Source organism: Gambusia affinis, linkage group LG07, assembly GCF_019740435.1.
Source record: "Gambusia affinis linkage group LG07, SWU_Gaff_1.0, whole genome shotgun sequence".
NCBI lineage: Eukaryota > Metazoa > Chordata > Actinopteri > Cyprinodontiformes > Poeciliidae > Gambusia > Gambusia affinis.
In genome coordinates, this window is record NC_057874.1 from 19,514,376 (window position 1) to 19,538,299 (window position 23,924).

General features: G+C 38.4%; 1 protein-coding gene across 1 annotated transcript; it reads left to right on the forward strand.

Annotated features, from left to right (window-relative positions):
- The first annotated feature begins 2,224 nt into the window (after positions 1–2,224).
- On the forward strand, positions 2,225–23,924 carry mmel1 (membrane metallo-endopeptidase-like 1). Its single transcript, XM_044122951.1, has 24 exons — positions 2,225–2,422; positions 7,497–7,673; positions 7,919–7,963; positions 8,824–8,883; positions 9,030–9,191; positions 9,280–9,360; positions 10,311–10,406; positions 10,895–11,013; positions 12,099–12,164; positions 12,289–12,423; positions 12,978–13,067; positions 13,834–13,970; positions 14,059–14,152; positions 14,232–14,360; positions 16,437–16,535; positions 16,615–16,698; positions 16,776–16,879; positions 17,196–17,254; positions 17,646–17,765; positions 17,903–18,036; positions 18,136–18,201; positions 18,326–18,421; positions 19,131–19,207; positions 19,911–23,924. The coding sequence occupies exons 2-24, from the start codon at positions 7,517–7,519 to the stop codon at positions 20,008–20,010; spliced, it is 2,310 nt and encodes a 769-aa protein (XP_043978886.1). The 5' UTR covers positions 2,225–2,422; positions 7,497–7,516; the 3' UTR covers positions 20,011–23,924.

A 23,924-nucleotide genomic window follows, 5' to 3' on the forward strand; every position in this document is an offset into this window, starting at 1 on the left:
AAGCTGGAAGCACAAAGCAAGACGGCAAAAAGGAGAAGAGGGAACAAGAGAAACTAAATTTATTTATTTATTTTAATTTAAGTTAAAGCTTTAATAATGAGGACTGGATTAACAAACAGTGGATTTATTGCTGTAAAAAACTGAAAAGATGGAAAAAGTTTCATTTGAAATCTTTATACTTAAAAACAAACAAACAAAATAAATAAAATATTAAATAAATAATGGTTTCAAAGCCCCCCCAAAATTAATTTGAGAGCAGTTTAGGTAGGTAATCCAACAATAAGCAGATGCTGTGTTTTCATTACCTCAGTGCCTGTGGGATGACTTCATAGTTCAGGAGGGAGAAGACAGAGATGACTTAACCAATTTTTATGGTTGATTACATGTTTCTGTCTTGACCTTTTGTGATCTTTGTAAGTAGAGTCATTTCTTACCTCTACACTCCAGGAAATGACATAAAGATGTGACCCTAGCATTTAAGTCAACGCTGGTAAGTGTTGAAATGTGATACTTTGTGAAATGAAAACCGTCTTGGGTGAAGACCATCTTATAACAGGATAAAATAGCTGCTTTGTAAAGAACCCAAGTTGCTTTATATACACTACAGAACATGATTAAACACTAATTAGCCTTTAAAGTTGCAGTTCTAAATTAAACTGTATATAATGCTGAATAAATTTGTCTAAAGGAGAAAATCTCTTGAGCAGATTCAGTAAAAAAATATTGAGGTCCAGATTGGTTTTCTTGGCTCGTTTATGGAACCAATTCTGGCTTCTGCCCATATTAGCTCCCACATTCCTGTTTCTCAGATAAGTAAGTCTGGGCAGAACATCAATGTTTGGTTCTTCACTTTGGATTTGAAGAACTCAGCAAATTTTCGGGGAAAAGAGTCATCAAGAGGTGCCGGTCAACCAATGAGAAGAAGGCAGGGGATAACACTACAGATGTATTACATAACATAAATTAATTCCATTATTTTTCCCAACCACATTATTTACTGGAGACCAAAAATATAATGCCGCTTCCTGGCTGAAGCTGCATTATTCTTTGGCTTTTATCTCCAGTGAGATTTAGTTTGACCTAGTTTTGTTGCTTTGGTTTTGTATTGTTTACTATTTTAAGAAAACAAAAGATAAAACTTTATTGAGCATAGCACACAATAAAAATTAAAATAAGTAAATGAATAAAAAATAAAGCAATAATAATAATATTTATAATAAAAACATACAAGAATAAATAAATGTTGTTATTTTGTGTTGTGTTTGTATATTTGTAACTTGAAGCTTTGTGCAGCACGTTGCTTCAGTTGTGGGTGCTTTAAAGGGATTTATAAACAAAGTAACTGTTTTATCACACAAAAACAGATGCTCAAAAGGCTTATTAAAGGTAATGTGAGGTTTAATGAGGTTAAATGAGGTTAAAGGTCACATTCTGTGAACTATGCTAAAGTCATTTTCTTCATAGTTTAATACAATTCTTATTTCTGAAAACATTAACTCCTCAATGTTTGTTGCCCTTTCTGCGAATTCAAGTTGAAATGTTGAAATAATTAAACGCCACTGTAGACACAATAAATAGATGACAGGAAGCATTCTCTCTGCTTCGTGGAATCCATGAATAAATTATTAACTCAGCGGCAAATCCTGACTCCCCGGTGGGTTCCAGTCCATCAGCTTTGTTAAATGACTGCAGCTTCTTCACTTCGAACATCTCAGAGAGATTCCTCTCTGCTGTATGTTCTGTTTGATCAAGATCAATTTCTCCCAGTCTCTGGTCTTTAAAGCACCGGAGGGAGCAACCATGTCTAAAGCATCTGTCAGTTTTTCTACGTTAGCATCTAATTAGTTTGGTTAATCAGCCTTAAAATGGGGCTTTTGAATCAATAAGTCAAGGCCAGAGTTCAGACCCGATCTCCTCGAAGACCAAAATAAAACGCTCTCGCCCCTCTGTGTTCAGCTTATGAGCATGTTTGTCTTTTCTCTCTGGAAGATTTTCCTGCTCTCTTTCTGCTCTGCAGCTGCAGACACTCCACAGCAAGAAGAGGAACTCACAGCATCCTGTTGACCCCTCGCATATCATAACGGCCTAAAGTGCACCTCCTTTATGTTTGTCCTTATCACAGTCATGTAATCACAACCAATCCAGTCCTATCACCTCCCATCTTCCTCTCTCCCTCCCTCCCTGCCTATATGCTGCCTCACTTCTTCCCTGAGCAGCAGCAGCAGCAGCAGCAGCAGCAGCAGCAGCAGCAGCAGCAGCAGCAGCAGCAGCACGCTGAACTGGATAACGTCTCCTTCAGCCGGCAGCACAGTCTCATTTCTCCACACACCAGCTCTGAGTGAATCCTCAGCAGGGGTGTTTGAGATATTAGCGCGCTGTGGGGGGAAACGGCTCAGGAACCTCTTCCAACCAACCTACAAAGGTAAGACCGTCGGTCCAGAATACCTGTCAGCTCCCAAAGTGAGAGAGATTAAAGTTGCTGCCTTTAGGGATCACACTCATGTCAGAATCGCAGCAGTCCAAAAAGAAATAATTAAAAAAAACTTTCATTGCATTTCTATTTTAAGCTGTTCTCACGTCTTTTCTTCTTCGTGTCAAAGTGTAAGACAGAGATGTCAGGGCTTCGTGTTTACAAGCAGCTTGTGATCGGTGGATAAGAAGGAGTTTGTAGATTGCTGGAACAGCCTGACCTGAGTTAATCCTGTATTTTGTTTGTTTTATGGGGAAACGGTACCAGCCACTGATCCCTGTGTGAAACGTTCAGCACAGATTAATCTAACTAACCGGGAAATGATCTCATTTCTGACCCTGTTAATCTCAAACCTGTTAGATTTGCACCCCGACACCTCGTTGCTCGGACATCTCGTCCATTTCTGCGTCCATTTCTGTTTACTTGAGAACATCTGAATGCTTTAACTCCTGGAAATGCACATTCATACTTAATATGTGGTTTTTTTTGTTTTTTAAAAAAACCACTTCCTGCATGTGAAAAATGTTGTTCTGAAAGATGGCATGAGTGCAATGAAATGTGGTTTTTATTTAATGTTTCACCCTTGTTACATTTAAAAGTTAAGAAGCATATTTTTCAATCAACTGAGCATCTAAAATACTTGTTACTCTGTAATATCAGTTGCGGTTTTTGCGTTTTAACATTTTGTTCCACCCTCTCCTCGCTCTCCTGAGTATGATACTCCCAACAAATCTTTTATCTAGTGAAACAAAGGTGGACAGAATGAAAATGTCAGCTCTTTTGTGACTAATACTATCGCTCTTCCGCTCCAAAACCCCCCTGACAGACTCAGAAACACAAAAACATTGATGATTTGACAATCCTGACGGCGTTTGGTGGATTATCCTCACCGTCAGCTCCTACAACTCAGCTTAAATGGGCTTAGACATCTGAACTGAGCGCCAACATTGTGTGTCGTCGTGATAATTTTACACAGCCAGGAAATTTCTGCGCTGAAAAACACAACAAGTAGCAAATCAGACTCATAATCAGAAAGTGACGAGTCCAGAGTTAATGAATAATTTTCTGATTTAATTAATTCGGCTCAAACATTAAATCCTAATGATATTTTACACTGTGAATTCAGTTGTCTGACAACTAACTCTTAAAGCATTTAAACTTATTCTTAGGATTTTGCAATGAAAAATGTTTGGATTGTTTTCACAGTTTTGGGCACATTGTGTTTTACAATATTCACACCCCTTCGACTTTTCAGCACTTTGTTACTTTACAGCAGTAAAGTAACAAAGTATGAACTAGGCGGTTCATAATTGAGAAGTTAATGATAAAGTACTCACTGAGTAGAAATTTAAAAACAAAATCTGGTGTTTTTGTGTTTTCTTTTTTTTTTGTAGATTTTTCCTGTGTTTTAATTCCATCTTCATTTTTTATGTCTCTACCAGCTTTCTGCATGTTGAGCCTGAAGGTTTTGATTAATCTTCCTCACAGCTTGCAGTAGCTCATTCAGGAGTCAGTTTTTTGCCATTGATCTCAATTGAATCCAGGTCTAGACTTTGACTGGGCCATTCTAAGACTTTAGGGTTGTAAGGTAAATTTCCACCCTTTTTCAACCTCCAGTAGGTTTTCTTCTGCCATTTACCTCCATCTATCTCCCCACAACTTCCAAGTAATTTCACTGTCCCTGCTCAAGAAAAACCTCCACACAGCATGACGCAGCCACCACCATGTCTCACAATGAGGATTGAGTATTCAGATTGCCATGCAATGTTTGCTGACCCGTAGTAAACTGCAAACAAGACCTCTTGTGGCTTTCCTCCAGACTCTTTTTAATTCTCCACATTTGTGGAGTGCAAGACTGCAATCAGAAAAGAAATGTTTATATTGTGAAGAGATTTCTCTGCAGTTGTCATGAGCCTTTTGACTACTTCTCTAATAAATGTTGAACATCCATGTGTTGCAGTGACGTGCGGTCAGGGGAGGCAGGTGAGGCAGTGCCTCACCAGCCATCATGGAAAGAAAGAAAATATATAATCATAAAGTAATTTAAATTGTTATATTCATCCGGTGGTTTGTACTAAAAAATATTTATTTTTCATGTAGCTTCACCAATTTCGATTTTTATTTGTTCAAAATCGCTGAATTTTCTTATTTTCCCATTCAAATGCTTGGAAGCGATGCCGGTGAGGCAGCAGCGAGCTCTGCCTCACCTTGGATTGCGCAACCCCTGGCTCTGCGCTGGCTGCTAGCGGAGAGAGCATGTTGCTGTACGGCGCCAATAAAATGGTTTAAACTAATTTAATATGTGAACTTATTTCCAATAATTTAGCTTATGTATATAATGTACAGTGCTTTTTGTCACCAACTGTGTTTGTGTAACGTGTTTCGTGTAATGAGCGATTATAAACGGCAGAGAACAGGTTCGAGGTGAGGCAGGCAGTTCTCTTGCCTCATGGCAGGGGGCGCTCAAGATCCCAGACGTTCGTCTTGTTCACTCCTCAACTGCCGAGTAAGTGACAGCGAGCTAGGCTAAACGATTCGGGAAGCAAGTCAAGTGCAGCGATAGATTATAATAGAGATAGTGATTTTTTTCCTCTCGCTTATCCCGACTTTCGACATGGATGACTACATTACAACACTAAAAAAGTTTTCTCAAGTGGACTTTCAATCGAAGCAGGAGGTGTGTAAGGATGCAGAAGTGAAACATAACCTGTAAACTGCTGTCAATCTATGCATCTATTTGCAAATCTGATTCTGATGACGTCAGTGCCTCACCAGCTATGAACCTCACCGCACGTCACTGATGTGTTGGTAGGTTTGAAGTTGTGCCATTCTGTTAAGTGACTGAAAGTCAGTTGGGATTTCATATTTTCTTCATAAAATGTTTAGGAAACCGAATCTAAATTTCTATCCATTTTACAATACGATAGTATATTGTGTTAAACTTTTAAATAAAGTCTAGCACACTTTGTGAACTTATAATTCACAAAAGTCCAAGTTTGTGACTATAATTTTTCTGTAATTTTCAGAAAAGATTGAGTTTGGATTCATATACGTGTATCTGTCTGACTTTCCTAAACATCAGGGTCACTCTGTAAGCAGCTGAAAGATAAAATCAAATATAAAAAGTTACCATTCTATTTTTTTAAGGCTTCTTACCGTTTGTGTTTTGGATGCTGAATTTACAGGATGAACAGATTAACTTTGTTTAGACCAGTAACAGCAGTGAGCTGTTTGGAGTCTTTTTAATGAGTGTTTTGTGAGTTTTAATCTCTCATTGGAAAAGTTTTGGAGATGCTTGACCTCTGTTTTAGACGGATTATGGAGCGCCATGACTAGCTTTGACTTTCTGAATATCATATTTAAATTTATTGACTCATCAATCAAGTTTGGATGATGTCTCAGAAGCATGCTGAGTATGTTTATTAATGTAAATACATAATTGCAACGAACACTGCAAACACCAGATTACTTAAGTTTACGTTGTTTTCCTGTCTTTAATGTTTTGGTGCAGCAGGATTGAGGCTCTCTGCAGACTGATCCAGTCTGAGGATGGCGCCGGGTCCTCGACAGACTCGATGCCGCCGTGTAATGCCATTTCTGTGCCCATGAGTATTCATCAGCTGGGACTAATGGGGCGCAGCAGTGTGAACCTCTGATTTACCGCCTGTCCACTGGCAGACCTAATGATAGGGCAACACTGATGGTTATGGAGGAAACAGGTGCTGCTGAGTGAATAGATAAAGAGAAACACTCAGCGACTGGTGATTGTTGTTTTGTCCTTTGCACAAGCGCTCATTTGCAATATTGTGCTCACACATATATAATTATTATGCACAGAAATTAGCTTGCTTCAAGCAGAATTACGGTTTTATCTGTTTATGTTTTTGTTTGAGGGCCAAAATGGGGCCAAATACTTTAGAAATGGTCAGAGAAAGTAAGCTCATGTTTTCTTTGTGCCAAGGTGTTTCCAGCATGAACGCCACATCCAGAAAACAATCAGTCGGCTCTCTCAGAAATAGAAGCACATGCTGAGCGACAAAACCAGACGTTTCTAAATCAGCTGCTGCACTTGTAGTAATTACTAAGAACACTAAAAACTAAAGGTTTCAAAAAGTTGACCCAGGAGCTCTGAAGTCATCCCACATCCCAACTTCAGCCTCATTATTGAGAAGTTGGTAAATATGACCAAACACAGACCAGGGTGTTCATCTTCTTTGAGAGGAAATGCAAATGAATGCTAGAAAAACCGTCCTGGATGCAAATGACAGGATGTTTTTTATAATCTTATGCTCATTTCACTTCTTGATGCAGCGTCCATATTGTGACCTTTTATCTTATGGTTGCTTTGAGCCAAATGCCTCAGAGGTTTGTTCATTTGGATCCCCATTAGCCAGTACTATAACAATGGCTACTCCTCCTTGGGTCCACACCATAAAAAAAGGATTTATTACAAAAACAATTACACACACATAACATAATAAGTGTGTTTACGTGTGGAGGTTCAGTTTCATAATCATGTCTATTAGCTTTTGAGTTGTTGTCACATCCATTTGTTTTGCTAAACTGGATTTTAACTTATGTCACTTTTTATTTTGAATAGTTTTATTAGATACATTTTCAGCTACTCCTACTAGGTGGAATTTGATGCACACACTCGATGGGCATGTTTCGATTCTCTCTAATGCTTTTACAAAGTTTAACAGAAATGAGGAGAGCTGAAACTTTTACAGCCTCCACTCATTGTGCATGCAGCAGGCTCAAAACCAGCGATGAGTGAGGCAGAAATAATCCGGATCTCTCTAGAAAGGAGCATCAGTCTGTGTTTGTGCAACAGGATGAACTCTTGAAGTTGTTGTAGGTGTTCAGTTGTGTGCAGCTGAAGCTCACTCGCTCCAGGTCAGCTGGCACAGTTTACCGATGGATCACTGCCTACACATGCACACACTCACACACGCATGCAAACACATGCATAGCGGTAGCTCTGTGCATGGATCATCCCACACTTTCACGGTGTCTCTCCCGCCAGAGCCGGCAGTTTGGAGGAATATGGGCAAATCGGAAAGCCAAATGGATATCATGGAGAAATCAAGTAAAGCTGTGAAACGCCGCTGGACTGTTGCAGAAATCAGTCTGTCGGTTCTGCTGCTGCTGGTGAGCTGCGCCTTGGCAGGACTGGTCGTCCTCTACACATCTGCTATGAAAGGTAAAAGCTCTGTCACGATCACACTGGAAATGTCCAGATGAAGAAGTAATAGTCAACCAGTTTACGTCTTCTTTTCATGAAAAGGCTAGTAGAATCACAGACCGGATTGAGACTAGTTTCTAAACCAAAGAACAATAATAATTATTTTTGCATCAGTAGACGTTTGATGTAGAAATTTTGTCTTTCACTGATGAAAATCTGAACAATTAAATGCTGAGAATAATGTTGCTTTTATCCCTCCACAGAACAATCAAACAGGCCGAGTGTTTCCAGGAGTTCAACAGGTGAAGGTGAGTCTAACGTTGGAAATTAAACCTGGAACAGACATGTTTTCATATCGCCTGGAAGCAGGCACATACAAAGCTGGACACTAGGTGGTGCTAGAGCACCTGCCCTTTTTTCCATCTGACGAAAAAAAAAAAGCCCTTTTGAAATAATAAAAAAACAAAATTTTTACAGTGTATTTTGTGTGGCACAAGTTAATTTTAACATTTTTGTAATTTTGCCTGATCAATCAATTAATCTGTAGTAATTTTGCCAATTTATTAATGATAAGTATTTTGTAAAATGCACTTAAAATGCATCTTGGTTTTGAGTTGATATTTTTTCTTTGTAAATGTTTTTTTAAATAGGTCTCTAACTATAGATGCAGCTCTGGAAAAAATTAAGAGACCACTTAAAATGATCAATTTCTCTGATTTTATTTTTCATAGGTAAGTGTTTGAGTAAAACGAACATTGTTCTTTTATTCTATGAACTACTGACATCATGTCTCTGACATTTGAAGTAAAAGATTTAGTTTGGGGGTTTTTTTTCCAAAAAATGAGAAATGGTCAAAATAACGATTTGGCAAATTGTTCTCATCTGTTTTATTTAGACAATCTGTTTTTTAAATTGAAAGATCACTTGAAATATTTTCTTGTGCATGTGTGCAAATTGGCAGTGAGATCAAGACAAGGTGCCTTTTTGCGCTTGAGCACCTGTCCCTCCAAATGTCTGTGCGAGCCACTGCCTGGGAGAGCTTTCTTGGCTGCAGAGCTTGTCTTCCAAGCATCAGCTGTTACACAACAGCATCTTCTCTGTCTCAGCTGGGGTGTAACAAAGAGTCCGCTCCACTCTTTCATAATTGCTGACACTGTTTGTTTCCCAGGCCAGATGTTTTGCTCCAACCTCAACAATGTGTGCACGACTCCAGACTGTGTCACTGCAGGTGAGATGAGTGCCCTCTTCACCCTGTCCGCTATTTTATTTTGAAAATAAAGTAATCTCTTATCCCCTGTGAAAACCACATGCAGAGGCACGTGTGAATCCTTACTTCTGTCTCTCTCTACCACTCTTGCTTTTCTCTCTGTGCAGCTGCTCGGCTCTTGCAGAACATCGATGACTCTGTGAAGCCTTGTGATAATTTCTACCAGTATGCCTGTGGGGGTTGGCTGGAACGGCATGTCATACCGGAGACGAGTTCCCGCCACAGCGTCTTTGACATTCTGAGGGACAAGCTGGAGATTGTCCTCAAAGGTCAGCGGGGCTTGACCTTCGGTGCCGAGTGGGCCGCAGCATTTGGAGAGCTTCGATAACGCAGGAAGTGTTTGTTTTGTTGTTGCAGGTGTTCTTGAGACAGAGAGTGAGCAGGACAGAGACGCCATCAAGAAGGCTAAAATCCTTTACAGCTCCTGCATGAATGAGAGTAAGATTTTCTTTAAAAGGAGTGGAGAGGGAACTTTGGTGCTATTTAGATCAGCGACATCCTGCAGGTTAAATTCAGCTTTGATTGGAGAATTATAATTCAAAATGTTCTTATTCGAAGAAACTAGTTACATTTACTTTGCTTTTTATATAAAAAAATACTTTTAGAAATTTGCTGTACTTTTTACTTTTACTTGAGTAATTTTATTATGACGTATCGCTATTCTTACTTGAGTAAAATTTCTGGATTTTCCACCCACTGAATGAAGAACAAACATGTTTTAACAAAAAGAAATCTCCAGACACACCTGCAATTTTTGTTAAAGTTTCATAAGAATTTTATTGAAAGAAACTGATTTGAAAATATGTCCTTTTGCCTGATTTTGCTATTTTTTTCTTTATATAAATTGTTGTAATTTTCTTTCTTAAATCTTTTTCTGTCCGTCTGGTGATGTAATTTTTAAATATCAAATTATTAATTTTTCATCAGTTACTCAGTATTTGAATATATTTTTTTACTCTCACTTACTTTAACTTTTACTTGGGGAACCTTTTTTTCCTTAATAGATGAAATAATTTGAAAATAGTACTATGTATTTACATACATAGTATGTTAAAGTTTGTTTGAAACCATGAAACAGAAAAAAAGAGAAGAAATCTGAAAAGGGCAGGGCCAGCTTTGCATTGATTTCAGTGGACTTTGTATCGGCAAATGCCTATTTTTACATAACTCCAATCACAAGCAAAAAAACCCCCCGTCCTATTTAAAGCAAAACAAAAGGTAAACCCTGAACTCTGCCTGTCATTAGTGAACATGTCTGGTGCTGCTGACGGGACCAAACTGGCGCCTTCACATAATAACATTTCACAGAATGAAATGTTTCTCTTGAGGGTTTTTTTTTTCAGCTTTTTCCTGTCAGATCTTAAACATTTGACTGCTGTCCTGTGCAGGCCTCATAGAGCAGCGGGACTCACAGCCCCTCCTGAAGCTCATCGACATCATTGGAGACTGGCCTGTGGCGTCAGACGACTGGAACACCACAACAGGTAGAAATGTCTCTCCTGAACACTCATCTGTGCAGCACATCCACACATCATCCCTCCTGAAATACACGCATTCAGTCAGAGCTCAGCTTGCTATATTTGCACCCAGCGGACTGCTGAGCACATGCTTTGTTGGTGGGATCAAGAGGCCCGTCGAGGATGGTTTTTTCCGACGAGCAGTCAGGTGTGGGTTTCTGGAGGGTGGTGCGTCGGCAGAGGAGCAAGTCCTCAATCAGGACTCTGATGCAGGCTTTAAATAGGCTGTGCTGCTCATCCTCATGCTCCAGGCTCTTGCCACTTTAATTAAATGTAATCATGGATGGTGGCTCAAACAGAATTAGGCATGCATAGCTGCATCTGCGCACAAGGATTTACTCAGAAAGCCCCGTTAATTTACAGCGGAGGCAGCTAGGTTTCTGCCGCCTTAATATGATCATTTCCTCACAGCTGCCCACGGGATTTTAAACTTTTTATTCTGGGTTTTACTTCAGGGGAGGCCTGGAGCCTCGAGGACACGCTGGCGATGCTCACGGCTCGTTTCCACAAGAAGGTGGTGCTGGACCTGTATGTGTGGACGGACGACCGGGACTCTCAGCGCCACATCATTTATGTAAGACAACAGTTTGCTACAGAAATAACAACTAACAGCAACTTTTTTTTTCTTTTTTTCCCCCCTCCAGGGGGTCTTTTTGTGGGCTCTAGTGTCCCTTATATGACAGTAGGCTGACAGGAAAGAGGGAGGTAGAGGGGGGAAGACATGCGGCAAGTGCCGTCGGGTCTGGGAATCGAACCCGCGTCACGTCGAGGACTGAAGGCCTCCAAACGTGGGTCGCGCTATCCTCTACGCCACCGCAGCACGCCCAAACAGCAACTCTTAAGACTGGGGTTTTTCCTCTTGGAATTGATCCAATGTAAACCAAAAGGAACAACAAAGCACTTTATAAGAAGATTTTGTTTAGCTGAACCATCTACTCTTAGGATTTAAGCAAAATATGCACAAAATGATGTAACAACATCCACAAATTCTTTATTTTCTTTAAATTTGTTCTATATTATAGATATTTGATTATATTAAAACAAATCTTAAATAATAGGTTGGACAAGTGAAGAAACTTAATTTTGATTAACAGAACTGAGTCACAAATTAAAAAAGTGAATATTTATAGAGAGAGGTGTCAAAAGGCAGAGGATCAACACAAACTACATAATCACATGTGTTACAGTATCTGTAGTGAAACAGCAGCATCAGATAAATCCAGACAAAATGAAGACAGAAGAAAAGATGGAGGGTTTAAGTACATTTGAATGAAATAATAAACAATTCAAACTGTGGCTTCTTTCTAGAAAACCACAGCTGGCTCACAGAAACATGACAGTCAAAGGGTATGGAGTTATTGAATTTAATCATTGTTGTTTAATAAAGCAAATTAACACTTTTATTCGTTCTGGATAATTGTTTGGCTTCTGATGGATGCAAGGAATGTTTCCAAAACCAAAAGCATGTGTCTGGTACTATTTTAATGCATTGAATTTGCTCTTCATATGGAAGGTTTAAACATTAAAAATGAAAAAACTTTCATCTCCTTTCCTTTAGCAGCAGCTTTAAAATTTGAACTGTGAAAACTGAAAAAATATCCTCGTAGCTTCTGGTCCTATTCTTTAATAAATATTATTTGTTCTTGTGTTTTTCTTTAGATCGATCAGCCAGGACTTGGAATGCCATCTAGAGACTACTATTTTAATGACGGGAACTACAAAAAGGTGACATTTTGCCAAAATCTTTCTCAAACACTTAAAATAAACAGAAGTTTGGGTTTTTGTGAAGAACGTGCAGTTCTTACTGAAGCGTCAAAACAAACCAATAACTTCTAGGTTTGTGTCACAGGTTCGAGAGGCCTACCTACATTTCATGGTGTCTATTGCGAAAATAACCCGAGAGGACAAAAACTTGACTCAGGATGACGAAAGAGTCTGGGAGGAAATGATGCAGGTCCTGAAGCTGGAGACGGACATCGCTAATGTGAGTGAAGACGTTGATTCACAAAAGTAACATGGAGAAGAAAAAAAACTAACATTGAATCTCTGAAAAAGGAAACTTCCAACTATTATTTTGTTTGGAAACAGTTTTTCAGGCTGTGATACATGTGTCACTACCTCAGCATGCTTTAGTGAACATTTTGCAGATGCAACCATGAACAATGGTAATCTGATGTGTCCAACCACATTATGAGACTCCAGATGGAAAAACCCAAAGCAGAGGACAAAATTTTAAAAAGCTCTACGGAAACCGAAGTATATATAATACTGTAAGACAAAAGAAATGTTTGTAAAGCTACGTTAATTTTCTGTTCAGTTGAAAATTGAAGTAGAGTAGGAGCTGATCCAGTGCTGTAAATTATGCTTTTCTCACTTCAGGTCCACCATGTTTAAAATTGCAATCTTTAACCATCCCGTTTCAGTCAGATGTGATTGTTTTTTGAAATAAGAAACTTCAACAAACTAAAGTAAGGTGAAAATAAATCAAAATGTAAACGCAAAGAGACTTTTTACAGTTTTCCTCCTGCTTCTGGACAGGCAACATCACCAGCAGAGGAACGCCAGGATGTTACAGTTCTGTACAACAAAATGACGCTCGCGGAGCTGCAGAGCACGTATAGCTTTAACGTGAGTCGCATTTCTCTTTGGTCTGCTGCTTAGTGCGCCTGTCTGATGTCTGTCCATTCACCAATCTGAGCCAGACATTTTTCATACGCTATAAAAAAAGACAATTTTTTTAAGTTTTAGGTCAATGAGGACTGCTAGGATAGTTTCTATTGGCAGAGCAGTGATGTAGTAGTTTGGAGTCAGGTGTTTTCATACATCTAAAATACTCTCTTTAAATAATTTAGAAAAATCAAAATGCATTTCAAGGTAATATCTCCAAACATTGCTGTTGCATTATGGGGAAATCATCCATAATATCAGGAAAAGTAATTTGTACCTCCAAAAGACTGGACCGTCCTTCAGAAAACAGTAAGACACCCTGTGAAAATGCTGGTTGGTAATTCAGGTGAGAACGAAGAAAACTATTAATCTTCATACAGTTTAATACCTCATATAATTGCCCCCAGTCTCCATAAATTTTTAGCTCCCGCTGTCTAAACATCTATGGAGTAATTTAGGCAGTGGGTGCTTTTGTAGTACTTTTGTTGTCTGACTGATGAAGAGGAATCAAATCTTGGGTCACCACTTAAAAAGCCAAATGTTCTTATTTTTTCTCTACTTCTAAAATTTATTCACACTTCATACAGAAAGTTTTTGACTGGAATATTAACTGGATGTCTGGCAGAAAATGTTTTACTGTAAGGCTAACACTAGAGAAATATAGAATCATTTCTTTGTTGAATAAGAGTAGGAATATTGCAAACAGGTGATCATTTTTTCTTTTCAGGGTTTTAACTGGACACGGTTCATAAAAGGCGTCCTGTCAACTGTTTCCATTGATATCCAGTTGGATGAAGAGGTTGTGGTGTACAGCTCTCCCTACCTTGAAAAGATGAACGACGTCCTCTCCAGATACAGCATCCAGTTAGTCCACAGAAAAACCTTGAAGGGGAAATAATCAAGAAACATTGCATCAAATCAACCACAGTTGAATCTTTTGTTCATGTTGCAGGACTATGCAGAACTACCTCACATGGCAGCTCATCACAGACAGAGTTAATAGCTTGAGTCGCCGCTTCAAAGATGCCAGGGCCCGCTACAGAAAGGTCCAGACAGCCGACCGTCACTCTGCCAGATGATTCGAGCCTGCTCCAGTGTAAGCTAACTGTGTGCATGTTTGATCAGGCTTTATACGGGACCACTGTGGAGGACGCTTCCTGGAGAGAATGCGTCCGTTACGTCCAGAGCAGCATGGAGAACGCGGTCGGAGCGCTGTACGTGCGTGAAACGTTTGCAGGAGAAAGTAAGCGGATGGTGAGTCTGTCAGGCTTCCATCTGCAGCTGCATTAGTTTGTGTCAATGCTAAAGCCCTGAAATAAAACCAAAAAGGTAAAAAATAAGCCTGCAATCATTCAGTCGGCATGATTTTAAATAATTTACAATGCAGTGATTGTAGGGGTGCGACATATTCAATCTGAATTAAGTACATTTCAATAATATTCTTGGAGAAATCACCAATAGACGTTGCCGTCTGTGGAACAAAATGTAACAAAGACAAAGAAAGCAAAACCATAGAAGGATGTTGTCTAATCTGTGATAAGCAGGAGCTTTTAAAGTTTCTGTTAAACAACCATGCACACACAAAACCATATCTAAAGGCAGCTGGAGGCCAGAGAACTAACATGCATATCTAAGCTGATAGCAGCAAAACTACAGAGGTAAGATGGATCAGGATAACCAAACTCCTGAGACATGAGAGAGGCTGAGTGTCTTACTTCAACTCGCTGCAATCCATTTACTTTTCAGGAACCTGTGAATAAGTTTTAAATGAGTTCTTTCATTGCCGAAGACTTAATTATGTCAAATAATTATTAAAAACCTTGTGAGGTATTTGACTTGTTTTAAGGGTTCCTTAAAGTTCAGTGTTTTGACTCCACGCTTTTTGGAAGAAAACACAAACCATGCGCAAATTTTCCCTTTGTATCATTTTATAGAAAGTTTAAATTAAAAGTAAAAATGTACTAAAGACAATTCACCGCAGCCAGATTTGCACATTTATCAACACAACTGTCATAAGACTGTGTGTGAGGAAGGACGCTTGGAGCTGCATTCACAATCTGACCACTGAGTCCTCAGCATTACAAACAGCCTTTTTAATTGTCTCATTATCTGTGTCCTAAATTATGAAGGAGGGCACCAAAGTAATTACCAGTTAAGTATTTGGCGAAATTGGGTTTCTTCTTTTTAGTATTTATTGATGCTACGATCATAACTTTGGGTGCAGCCTGTTTTTTATGTGCAAATGATGAATCGAGGCCATTTTTATGTCCACTCCTTGTGAACGATGAGCCCAGATCCACAAAATAAATGCATGTGCATAGATGCTGAAATGTGAAAAGGGAAGGTCTTCAATCCTATTAATGGACTGGGTGTAAAATGGGTTTACTTTGGACTTTGAGATTCAGTAAATGTACAAAATTTAAAATGCTTACACTTCATCTGCATCCCCTGCATTTCCAGTTTATTTAAAAGTGTTAAATTAATTTAATTCATCCAACTGATTTGATTTGTTTCCCTTCTTCTGGTTTTATGAAAATTAATTTAAATGATATATTTGTGACTAATAGTTTGTGTTTAGTGAAGAAGGGTTGTATGGAGTATCTGTGGTTTGTGAGTATCTAACCTGCAGCAGTCAGAGTGTTCAACATTTATGGGCAGATTTTCCTCCAAATCAAATCAAATTTCACACAAAATTAAATTTTTTGTTTAATTTTTTATATTTTCTTTACTGAACAAGATTTGTTTAAATTCTTTGTCTGCCTGCCACCAAAATGTGAGAATGTTTGGGAGATGAATGTGCCTCTCTCTGTTTAATCTGGCTCTTGAGTTTTTATTGTTTTTATCATGTTGAGATTTACATGTACAGTGCATTATAAATGATGTCCAATTAAATAAAGTTTAATTGGACATCTCCTTGCTTTTTCTGGAAAGTCTCACTGTCTTTATCATTTGTTTTAGTAATAAAATAAGAAGTGGAAATAAATAAAATAAAAATATTCTATGAAAAGTTTTGAGTTTTGCTCCGCTTGCACTTGATAATTCTCCCTGATTATTCAGCCCGACTGATGTGTATTAAATATAGTATACTGAACTCTCAGAAATTATCTGTTAAATCCTGCTAATAAACCAATAAAATAACAAATTAAAACATAATAGAGTTTTAAATATGTCAAAATCACGTGTTTGCTGGACAAGTGTGGCGTTAAAATTGTATTCATCAAACCAAGGCATGAACCATTTATGCTAATCTATGCTTTTAAATGAATTTAGTATTTCTATGTGCAACAATGAATGCAATCTGTTTTATATTTTTATTTCTTGTTCTCACAGGTCAGTGACCTCATCAGTAAGATCCAGACAGCTTATGTAGAAACCCTGGAGGAGCTGAGCTGGATGGACGCACCATCCAAAGAAAAAGCAAGAGAAAAGGTACGAAATGAGGAGCGAGAGGGGGTGAATTTTTAAAAATGCTTCAGAAAATCACACTAGCTGCTTTGAATCTGTGCAGGCAATGGCTATAAAGGAGCATATTGGCTATCCAGACCATATTCTGCAGGAAAGCAACCAGAAGTTAGATGAGGAGTACGCTCATGTAAGTAGAACCTGAGGCTGATCTCCAGTCTATTCTGTCTGAAATATTTACTTACCCCTGATTTTATTTCTTTTTAGCTAAACTACAGTGAGGAGCACTACTTTGAGAACATCCTGGAGAACCTTAAATCTGAAGCACAGAAGAGTCTGAAGAAGCTCAGAGAGCCGGTGGATCCTGATCTGTAAGCAGCAGATTCCTCAAAAACCCAAAAATGTCGGGCTGATGGTCACTGCGATGCTTTGTCTCTTGAGAACATCCTAAGCATACAGACAATGCAAACCTTGGCCTCTCTGTTGCATGTATGATAAAAAAGGATGCACTTAGTTGAAAGGATGTGCTGCTGATGCTTTTATAGTCGGTGTCACTGAGCTGAGCATTAAAAGGAGTCGTTTTGGTCAGACTCCTTTAATGGTTTCACAGAATAATATCTTTATTTTCAAGAGAAAATGTACAAAATGCAATTTTTTAAAAATATTTCTCTTCACATCTCTCCTCAGGTGGATCATCGGTGCTGCTGTGGTGAATGCGTTTTACTCACCAAACAGAAACCAGATAGGTGAGAGGTTCACTGCGATAACAGGGGCTTCCACTGCGCTTTGAAACATCATTCATACACCGTGAACTTTTTTTTAATCTTTCACCTGCAAAGTTTGAAGTATTTTGGGGAAGTTTTTTGTGACAAACCAACACAAAGTGATGCAGGATTGTGAAGTTGGAAGAAAAACATGGATGGTTTCAGTTTCACAAATGTGCTTTGTAACGAGCTCTGGTTATGTGAAGCTGGTGGAAAGACCTGTCCTAAAAACACCTGCAGCTTTATTTCCATGTAGTTCTGAAAAAGATTGTGTTTGCAACAAAACCAAATATGGAAAAGCGTAAGAGGTTTTCAAACCCCTCAGTCAGTTTTCACTGAGCATTCATCCTCTGCTTTTTTTCTGTGTGTCCAGTGTTTCCAGCAGGAATCCTGCAGCCGCCTTTCTTTAGTAAACATCAGCATCAAGCTCTTAACTTTGGGGGAATAGGAATGGTTATCGGACATGAGATCACTCATGGATTTGACGACAACGGTGAGATTAGTAGTAATGATTTACCCCTGATAAAATGATAATTAAAAAAAAAATGTTGCTCCAAATTTATTTAAAAGCTGCCTCTCATGTTTACATGCATCACGTTTGCTTACCTATGACTGACGTCTTCTTATCAGGGCGTAATTTTGACAAAGATGGTAATATGCTGAACTGGTGGAGCAATTACTCTGCTGACCACTTTAAGGATCAGTCACAGTGCATGGTGCAACAATATGGCAACTTCATCTGGAACCTGGCAGGTGGACAAAATGTGAGCCTCCTGTTTTTGGCACAGTGTCTCTGTTTTGACAGTAATATCTCGCATTATGTAACCACCAGAGGGTGTTTATGTTTGTCTGGCTGATTGCAGGTTAGTGGAATCAGTACTTTGGGGGAGAACATTGCAGACAATGGAGGGGTTCGTCAAGCCTATAAGGTAGATGTCAGCCACCTAAAAAAGCATGTGACTGCTTGAACTTCAACAAGTAGCCCCACATATCTCATAATTAGCCGCCTGCTGACCTGCAATGGGTTTTCTAAGTGAAGGTGTGTGTTTACAGGCTTATCTAAAGTGGGTGGAAACAGAAGGCGAAGAACCTCGACTGCCTGGTCTAGACATGGATCATAAACAACTTTTTTTTCTAAACTTCGCTCAAGTAAGTGCCGAGGAAACATGAGATAAAACAAAGAATGTAGCAATAAATCAATAACAATATATATCGCGACAGACACGTCATCGGCGTCAATATATTACATTCACTAAACCCTGATCCAGAACCGCACAGCATTCTGGGAGATTTAGACAAAGGAAAGTCTTTAGCTGCTCAACCTCTAACAGCAAGGTTAAGCAAGGTTGGTGGAATCAACTAACTCACTCTTTGGTTACCTAGCAACTCGCTCACTCTTTGGTTACCTAGCAACTCGCTCACTCTTTGGTTACCTAGCAACTTGCTCACGCTTTGGTTACCTAGCAACATCCTGTTGAGAAACTGCAGCAGCAGTAGTTTAAGCTTCAACTATTCAACTTAAAAATAATAAAACAACAACATGGAGGTCATGCCACCAGCTTGGCAGTATTTCAGATATTTTAAACAAAAAAACTAATCAATAATCATCAGTATGGGCTGATCAGAAACGTCTACATGGTGAAAGGTTTTCCAGCCATATTGTCCAGCCCTAGCAGAAACGGATCTGTCTGGGATAATAGGATATACAAATCTAGTTTGAGGAAAGTTTGAAAACTATTTCAGTCAAAATGGTAAAATATAGGTAAATAATTCAAAACATATTCAAAAGTATTTAAGAAATAGGAACTGTACATGTCTGCATAGTAAACTCTCTGCTAACACAGCCTTATTTTTCCAGGTGTGGTGCGGTGCCTATCGGCCTGAGTACGCCAGCCAGTCCATTAAGACGGACTCACACAGTCCGTTAGAATACAGGTATCATAAACACTGGGTATTTATTTATACAGCTTGGACTGTTTTATGCATTGTCGTGTTACAAAAACAGACTTTAATTATTTTCATTTTACTTTCAAACTTCAAAATAATCAACATACAGTGCAACTAGCTGTTCTGTGAACGCAATCTCCTCAGTAAAACATGGTGATGGCAGCCTTAAGCTGTGGGGAAGCAGGGTAAGTTAAACTGGTCAGAGTGGATGGGAAAATGTTAGAGGCTGTAAAAGACTTGAGACTGTGCCATCCAGTCAGTGGAAAGGTTTGGATGAAAACATTAAAATGGCCTAGTCAAAGTCTAGATTTATATCTAATTGAAAATCTGTGGGGAGAAGTAAAAGTACATTTTCAGAAATGCAAGCATTTTAGTCTTTTGTTCTCAATCTGTTGATTCAATAGGATGAGAAAAATGCACTCCACACATTTAAGATTTTTTCATTACAAAACATTTTAAAAGTGTTTTTTTCTTCCACTTTATTACATAAAATCCAAATTAAATATGTTGAAGTTGTGGCGTAACAACCTGAACAGAGGTTGCAAGAGTCAGAATATTTTGGTAATGCTCAAAGTGCTCAATCATTGGCAAATAGTTTTATTTACAAGCTAATTTGCATGGTGAAAATTCTTTTTTGTCCCCATCTAATGTTTCTTTTCGTTCCTCGTGTTTTTGTTCCTCTCGCCCTCAGAGTGCTCGGGTCTCTCCAGAACTTCGAGGCCTTCTCAGAAGCCTTCCAGTGCCCGATAGGCAGCCCTATGAACCCTGAGCAGAAATGCCGCGTCTGGTAGAAATCCCCAAACTCTTTACCTTCGGAAACTTAAATCAAAAGAACAAGTTTTGCTTTTTAAGAAACAAATGATTCAGAATTTATCTGATGCAGAGCGATGACTCAAACTTAGATTCCGACATGTAGATGTAAAAAACCTGTATGATATCCTGGACTACACCCTTGTTTCCTACTTGCCTGAGTCTCCTCTCAAGCAGGAAGAGTTGTGTCTTGCTAACGGAGGTTTCTTGTTCTTTTTCTTGTGCCCTACTAATGAAACCAAGTGGGTAGATGAATGAAAAATCTATATTTAAAAACATAAACCCTTCTGAGAGGGTTAAAGCCTAAAGCTTTTGATGAATAAACCATTAAAATGTATATTTGATATACATCTTTCTGATTTATCTGGAAACATCTCAGCACAGAGTTGGCTTTGCTGGGTCTGATATATTGATTCTTAGGACATTTACAGAAAAAAAAAATAGATGGAACAAATCTCTTTTTTTGAAAGGGTATGAAATAAATGAAGGGAGCTTTGCTAAAGTAAAGCTACAGTGAATTAAACACACTCAGAGGGTTTTGGTCACTGTAACGTGAAAACAAATCACCTAAAGACTTTAAGACTGTTAAATCTTTGCAGCTTTAAGTTTTAAATTAGCATTAATACAGAGCTGCAGCTTTCCATATTTTTTACACTTACTGTTTCTCCGTTTCTGCAGACGATTGTTAGCCCAAATTTATTGCAAAAATCAGCAAGAAACCACAGTTCACTTTTTTCGGAAGACGCTTGCAGCCTGCAGCTTTAAAGCTTGTTCAGTACCCCTAGAAGTCGTAGATTATAAGTGAGAGGTTCTGCCAGTTTGGACTTCAATTCAAAGTAAGTCCAGATGCTTGAGGGTGGACACCTCCTGTCGTGCTTTATTCACTCACTCTTGGCTGAACAATTAACTTCTGTTCAGTTGCCAGATCGTCTAACTTGTATAATATCTGCTGCAGAATCCCAGTTGATTTGTTGAGAAGTTTCTCTCCTGAGAGGAAACAGGATTACGGGAGTTTTAGCCTCGGTGTTCGGCAGCTTACATGAAAGGAAACGGAAACTCCTGGATGTTGAAGTCCTCGCCTTCTGATCTCGCACTGATCAGCTCTGTAAGATGAAAGGAAAAGTGAAGTGTGCCTAAATGAGGCGCCGCCGCCGCAGGCAGCATCACTGAGGATTGTTGCCATCGAGGAGACCGGCCAGGACCAGGACTGTTATTTTCTACCCTTATTGACAGGTAATGACAGGAGAATCAAACCCGAACCAACATCATATTTCAGATGCTGGCTGAGCAGAACTTTGAAACGCTGACAATAGACAGCTGGTTAGAATATTTGCTCTTGGTGTTAAATTTAGGATGCCTTGGTAAACTGAACACGACTGTTAGGTCTCGACAGAGGCTGCATTATTGAATGTGAACGCTGATCATTTATAGTCCGTCTCTTAGTCTTCACCTCCTGGCAAATACTGTTGTGGCACGCATGAGCGGGCAGGGAAACACAGATGGCAGAGATATGCCCTCATAAAAGCTGATGTGTGTAAGGCGAAATATTGGATGCATCTCAGTAAATCAGTTTATCATCATAAAGGTACTTTATTTTAGTAATTAAGTTCATAAAGTGGAACCTTTATAAATTTTAATTGCACAGAGAGTGACATATTTCAAGAGTTTGTGTTAAATTTGATGTTTATTACAATTAATCCATCGTCTGTAGCCATTTAGCAGAGACAGAGGCACGCACGCACACTCCCTCTCCTGAAGGTAAATTACAGAAAACATTTAGACCACTTAGCATTTAAAACACCCAGAGAGAACTCATCCAGGACATTCCTATGCCTCAAAATGTTAATAAAGAAAAAAAATCACAAACCTTAGAGATTGTGCTTGTCCGTGGTACTTTGCATCTTTTTTTTAATCCTCAATTTTACTTCCACTAAACTTTCCACTACCATGCTTGGATGTGAAGGCGGTCTGTGTCTACCCCGTTATTTTTTTAGGCCATAACATAAAATTATTGTATTAAATATTTTGTTATTGGTCTTACAAAATAGTGTAAGTTTGTCCAAAGTTTGAATTTAATTCTTAAAATTAACTTTTCAGTGATATTCCAATGTACTGAGATGCTACCTGTCAAGTTAATATTTGACATTTGGGAAATATTATCCACTTAAAATATAATTATATTTTAAATGAATATTAAAAATGGTTGGATGTTTACTCTAAACATTCATATATTATCTGATGCTGGTTGGTGCAACTAGAGAGAAATGTGTTGCTCTTCAAAGAAAGTTGTTTTGTTTTTCCCAAATCTTTCCACCATAACTTCAGTGGATTTACTGATGATGCTCTGTGTAAAGGGGAATAATCCAGATGTTTTTGTTTACCATTTGTTTGTTAAATTTTCACCAAAAATACAGCAACTTCCACAGTTATTCTCCACATTGTGTAAAAATTCCTTCCAATAAATTTACATTTTATTCTGGTTGCATAACCTTCCACTAAGAAAGAGAAAAAAACATTTTAATCTTTTTATAACTACATTTAATTAACTGGTGAAAAATTGTATGTTGTGAAATATAAAAAAGTTTTAGTTTTGTTTTGGTCATTTTCTTTTAAATCATTATCCTGTTGAAACTGGAAACCCACTTGCAGAGTCCATGAGACATTTTTCAGGATGACCTGATTTGTCAAACAGTTTGTGATACAATCGACTCTGTAGGGACTTCAGAAGAAAAACTGGCCCACAGCATCACAGAACCTCCACCATACTTTGCTTTGGACATCAGCATCTTAGTCTCATATAAATAAAGACCCTATTTCTAATTGAAGTCCCCATAGTGTTTAGCAAACTCCATAAGGTTACGTTTGTGACAGAAAACATATTTTTGTGGCATGAAATCCATACAACTGCTATAATGGTAATTTGTGATAGATTGCTTCAGAGATTTTATTTTTCTCTTATCCTCCTCATTTGGTGTAAAATCAAAATAATCCTGCATCGTAAAACGCCTACAAACCAGCAGCTGAAGAAATATACTGCAATATATTTAAACCCCAGGGAAGCAAAGTTCCCAGATACCAGTATAAAAAGTATATTTTTGGTGTATTCTGTGACTTTTCAGGCTATTGTCAGTTGCTAATTTCAATTAAAGAAGATATTTTATTTCTCTCTCCAGGTTGGAGAGCCTTTATTTTTGTGATCCATAAGTAAAGAAAGTCCTTCGTGTCTCTGGAGTTTATATAGTTTGTAACTGAACACAATGATCTTTAGGAAGGCTAGCTTTTTGTGCTAGGCTATGCTAACCATTAACTAGCACCAGCTTCATGAGTAAAAAGCATCCTTCTGATTAACTTCTCTGACAAATATTTCCCAAACTGTCAAGCAGTTTCTTTAAAAGGAGAAGCTTGTTCTGGGTGGAGGAATCGGTGCTGGAGGTTGAAGTTGTGATGCAGCTTTGGATTGCTGGCAGAGGATCAGCAAGTTTGATTCTTGTATATTTTTCCTTAAAAACAGTGCAAATGTTCTTAACTGAACACAGAGTTTATATAAAGAAAATGTGTTATTGTTGATTGTGAATAATGCCTGAGCCAAATCAGGTAAAATAGTTTTAAGTTTTTGTCTCACATTTATTTAAATAGTGAAAAATGTTGCTTTGAAATCAAGTAAAAATGCATTTATTTTCTATATACTGTATTAATCTGTTTCATCTGTACACCCTTCAAAGACGATTATTTATCTAAAGAAATATTTATCAAGTAAAACTGTTGCATTGCAAGACTCCAGATGTAAAAGATGTTTCTATGAATGTTCCTGCTGCTATGTAATTATCTAGACGGCTATTTTTGTGACTCAGATCTGTAATTATTGCTATTAAAGTGACTGTCTCCACTGGTGCAA

What these genes read in the sequence shown, in the direction of transcription:
- mmel1 (XM_044122951.1), top strand. Translation starts at nt 7,517, where the DNA reads ATGGGCAAATCGGAAAGCCAAATGGATATCATGGAGAAATCAAGTAAA. An exon ending in CTCAGCGCCACATCATTTAT is followed by an intron (nt 11,014 to 12,098) that starts GTAAGACAACAG and finishes GTTTTTCTTTAG; the next exon opens with ATCGATCAGCCAGGACTTGG. An exon ending in AGAGCACGTATAGCTTTAAC is followed by an intron (nt 13,068 to 13,833) that starts GTGAGTCGCATT and finishes TTTTCTTTTCAG; the next exon opens with GGTTTTAACTGGACACGGTT.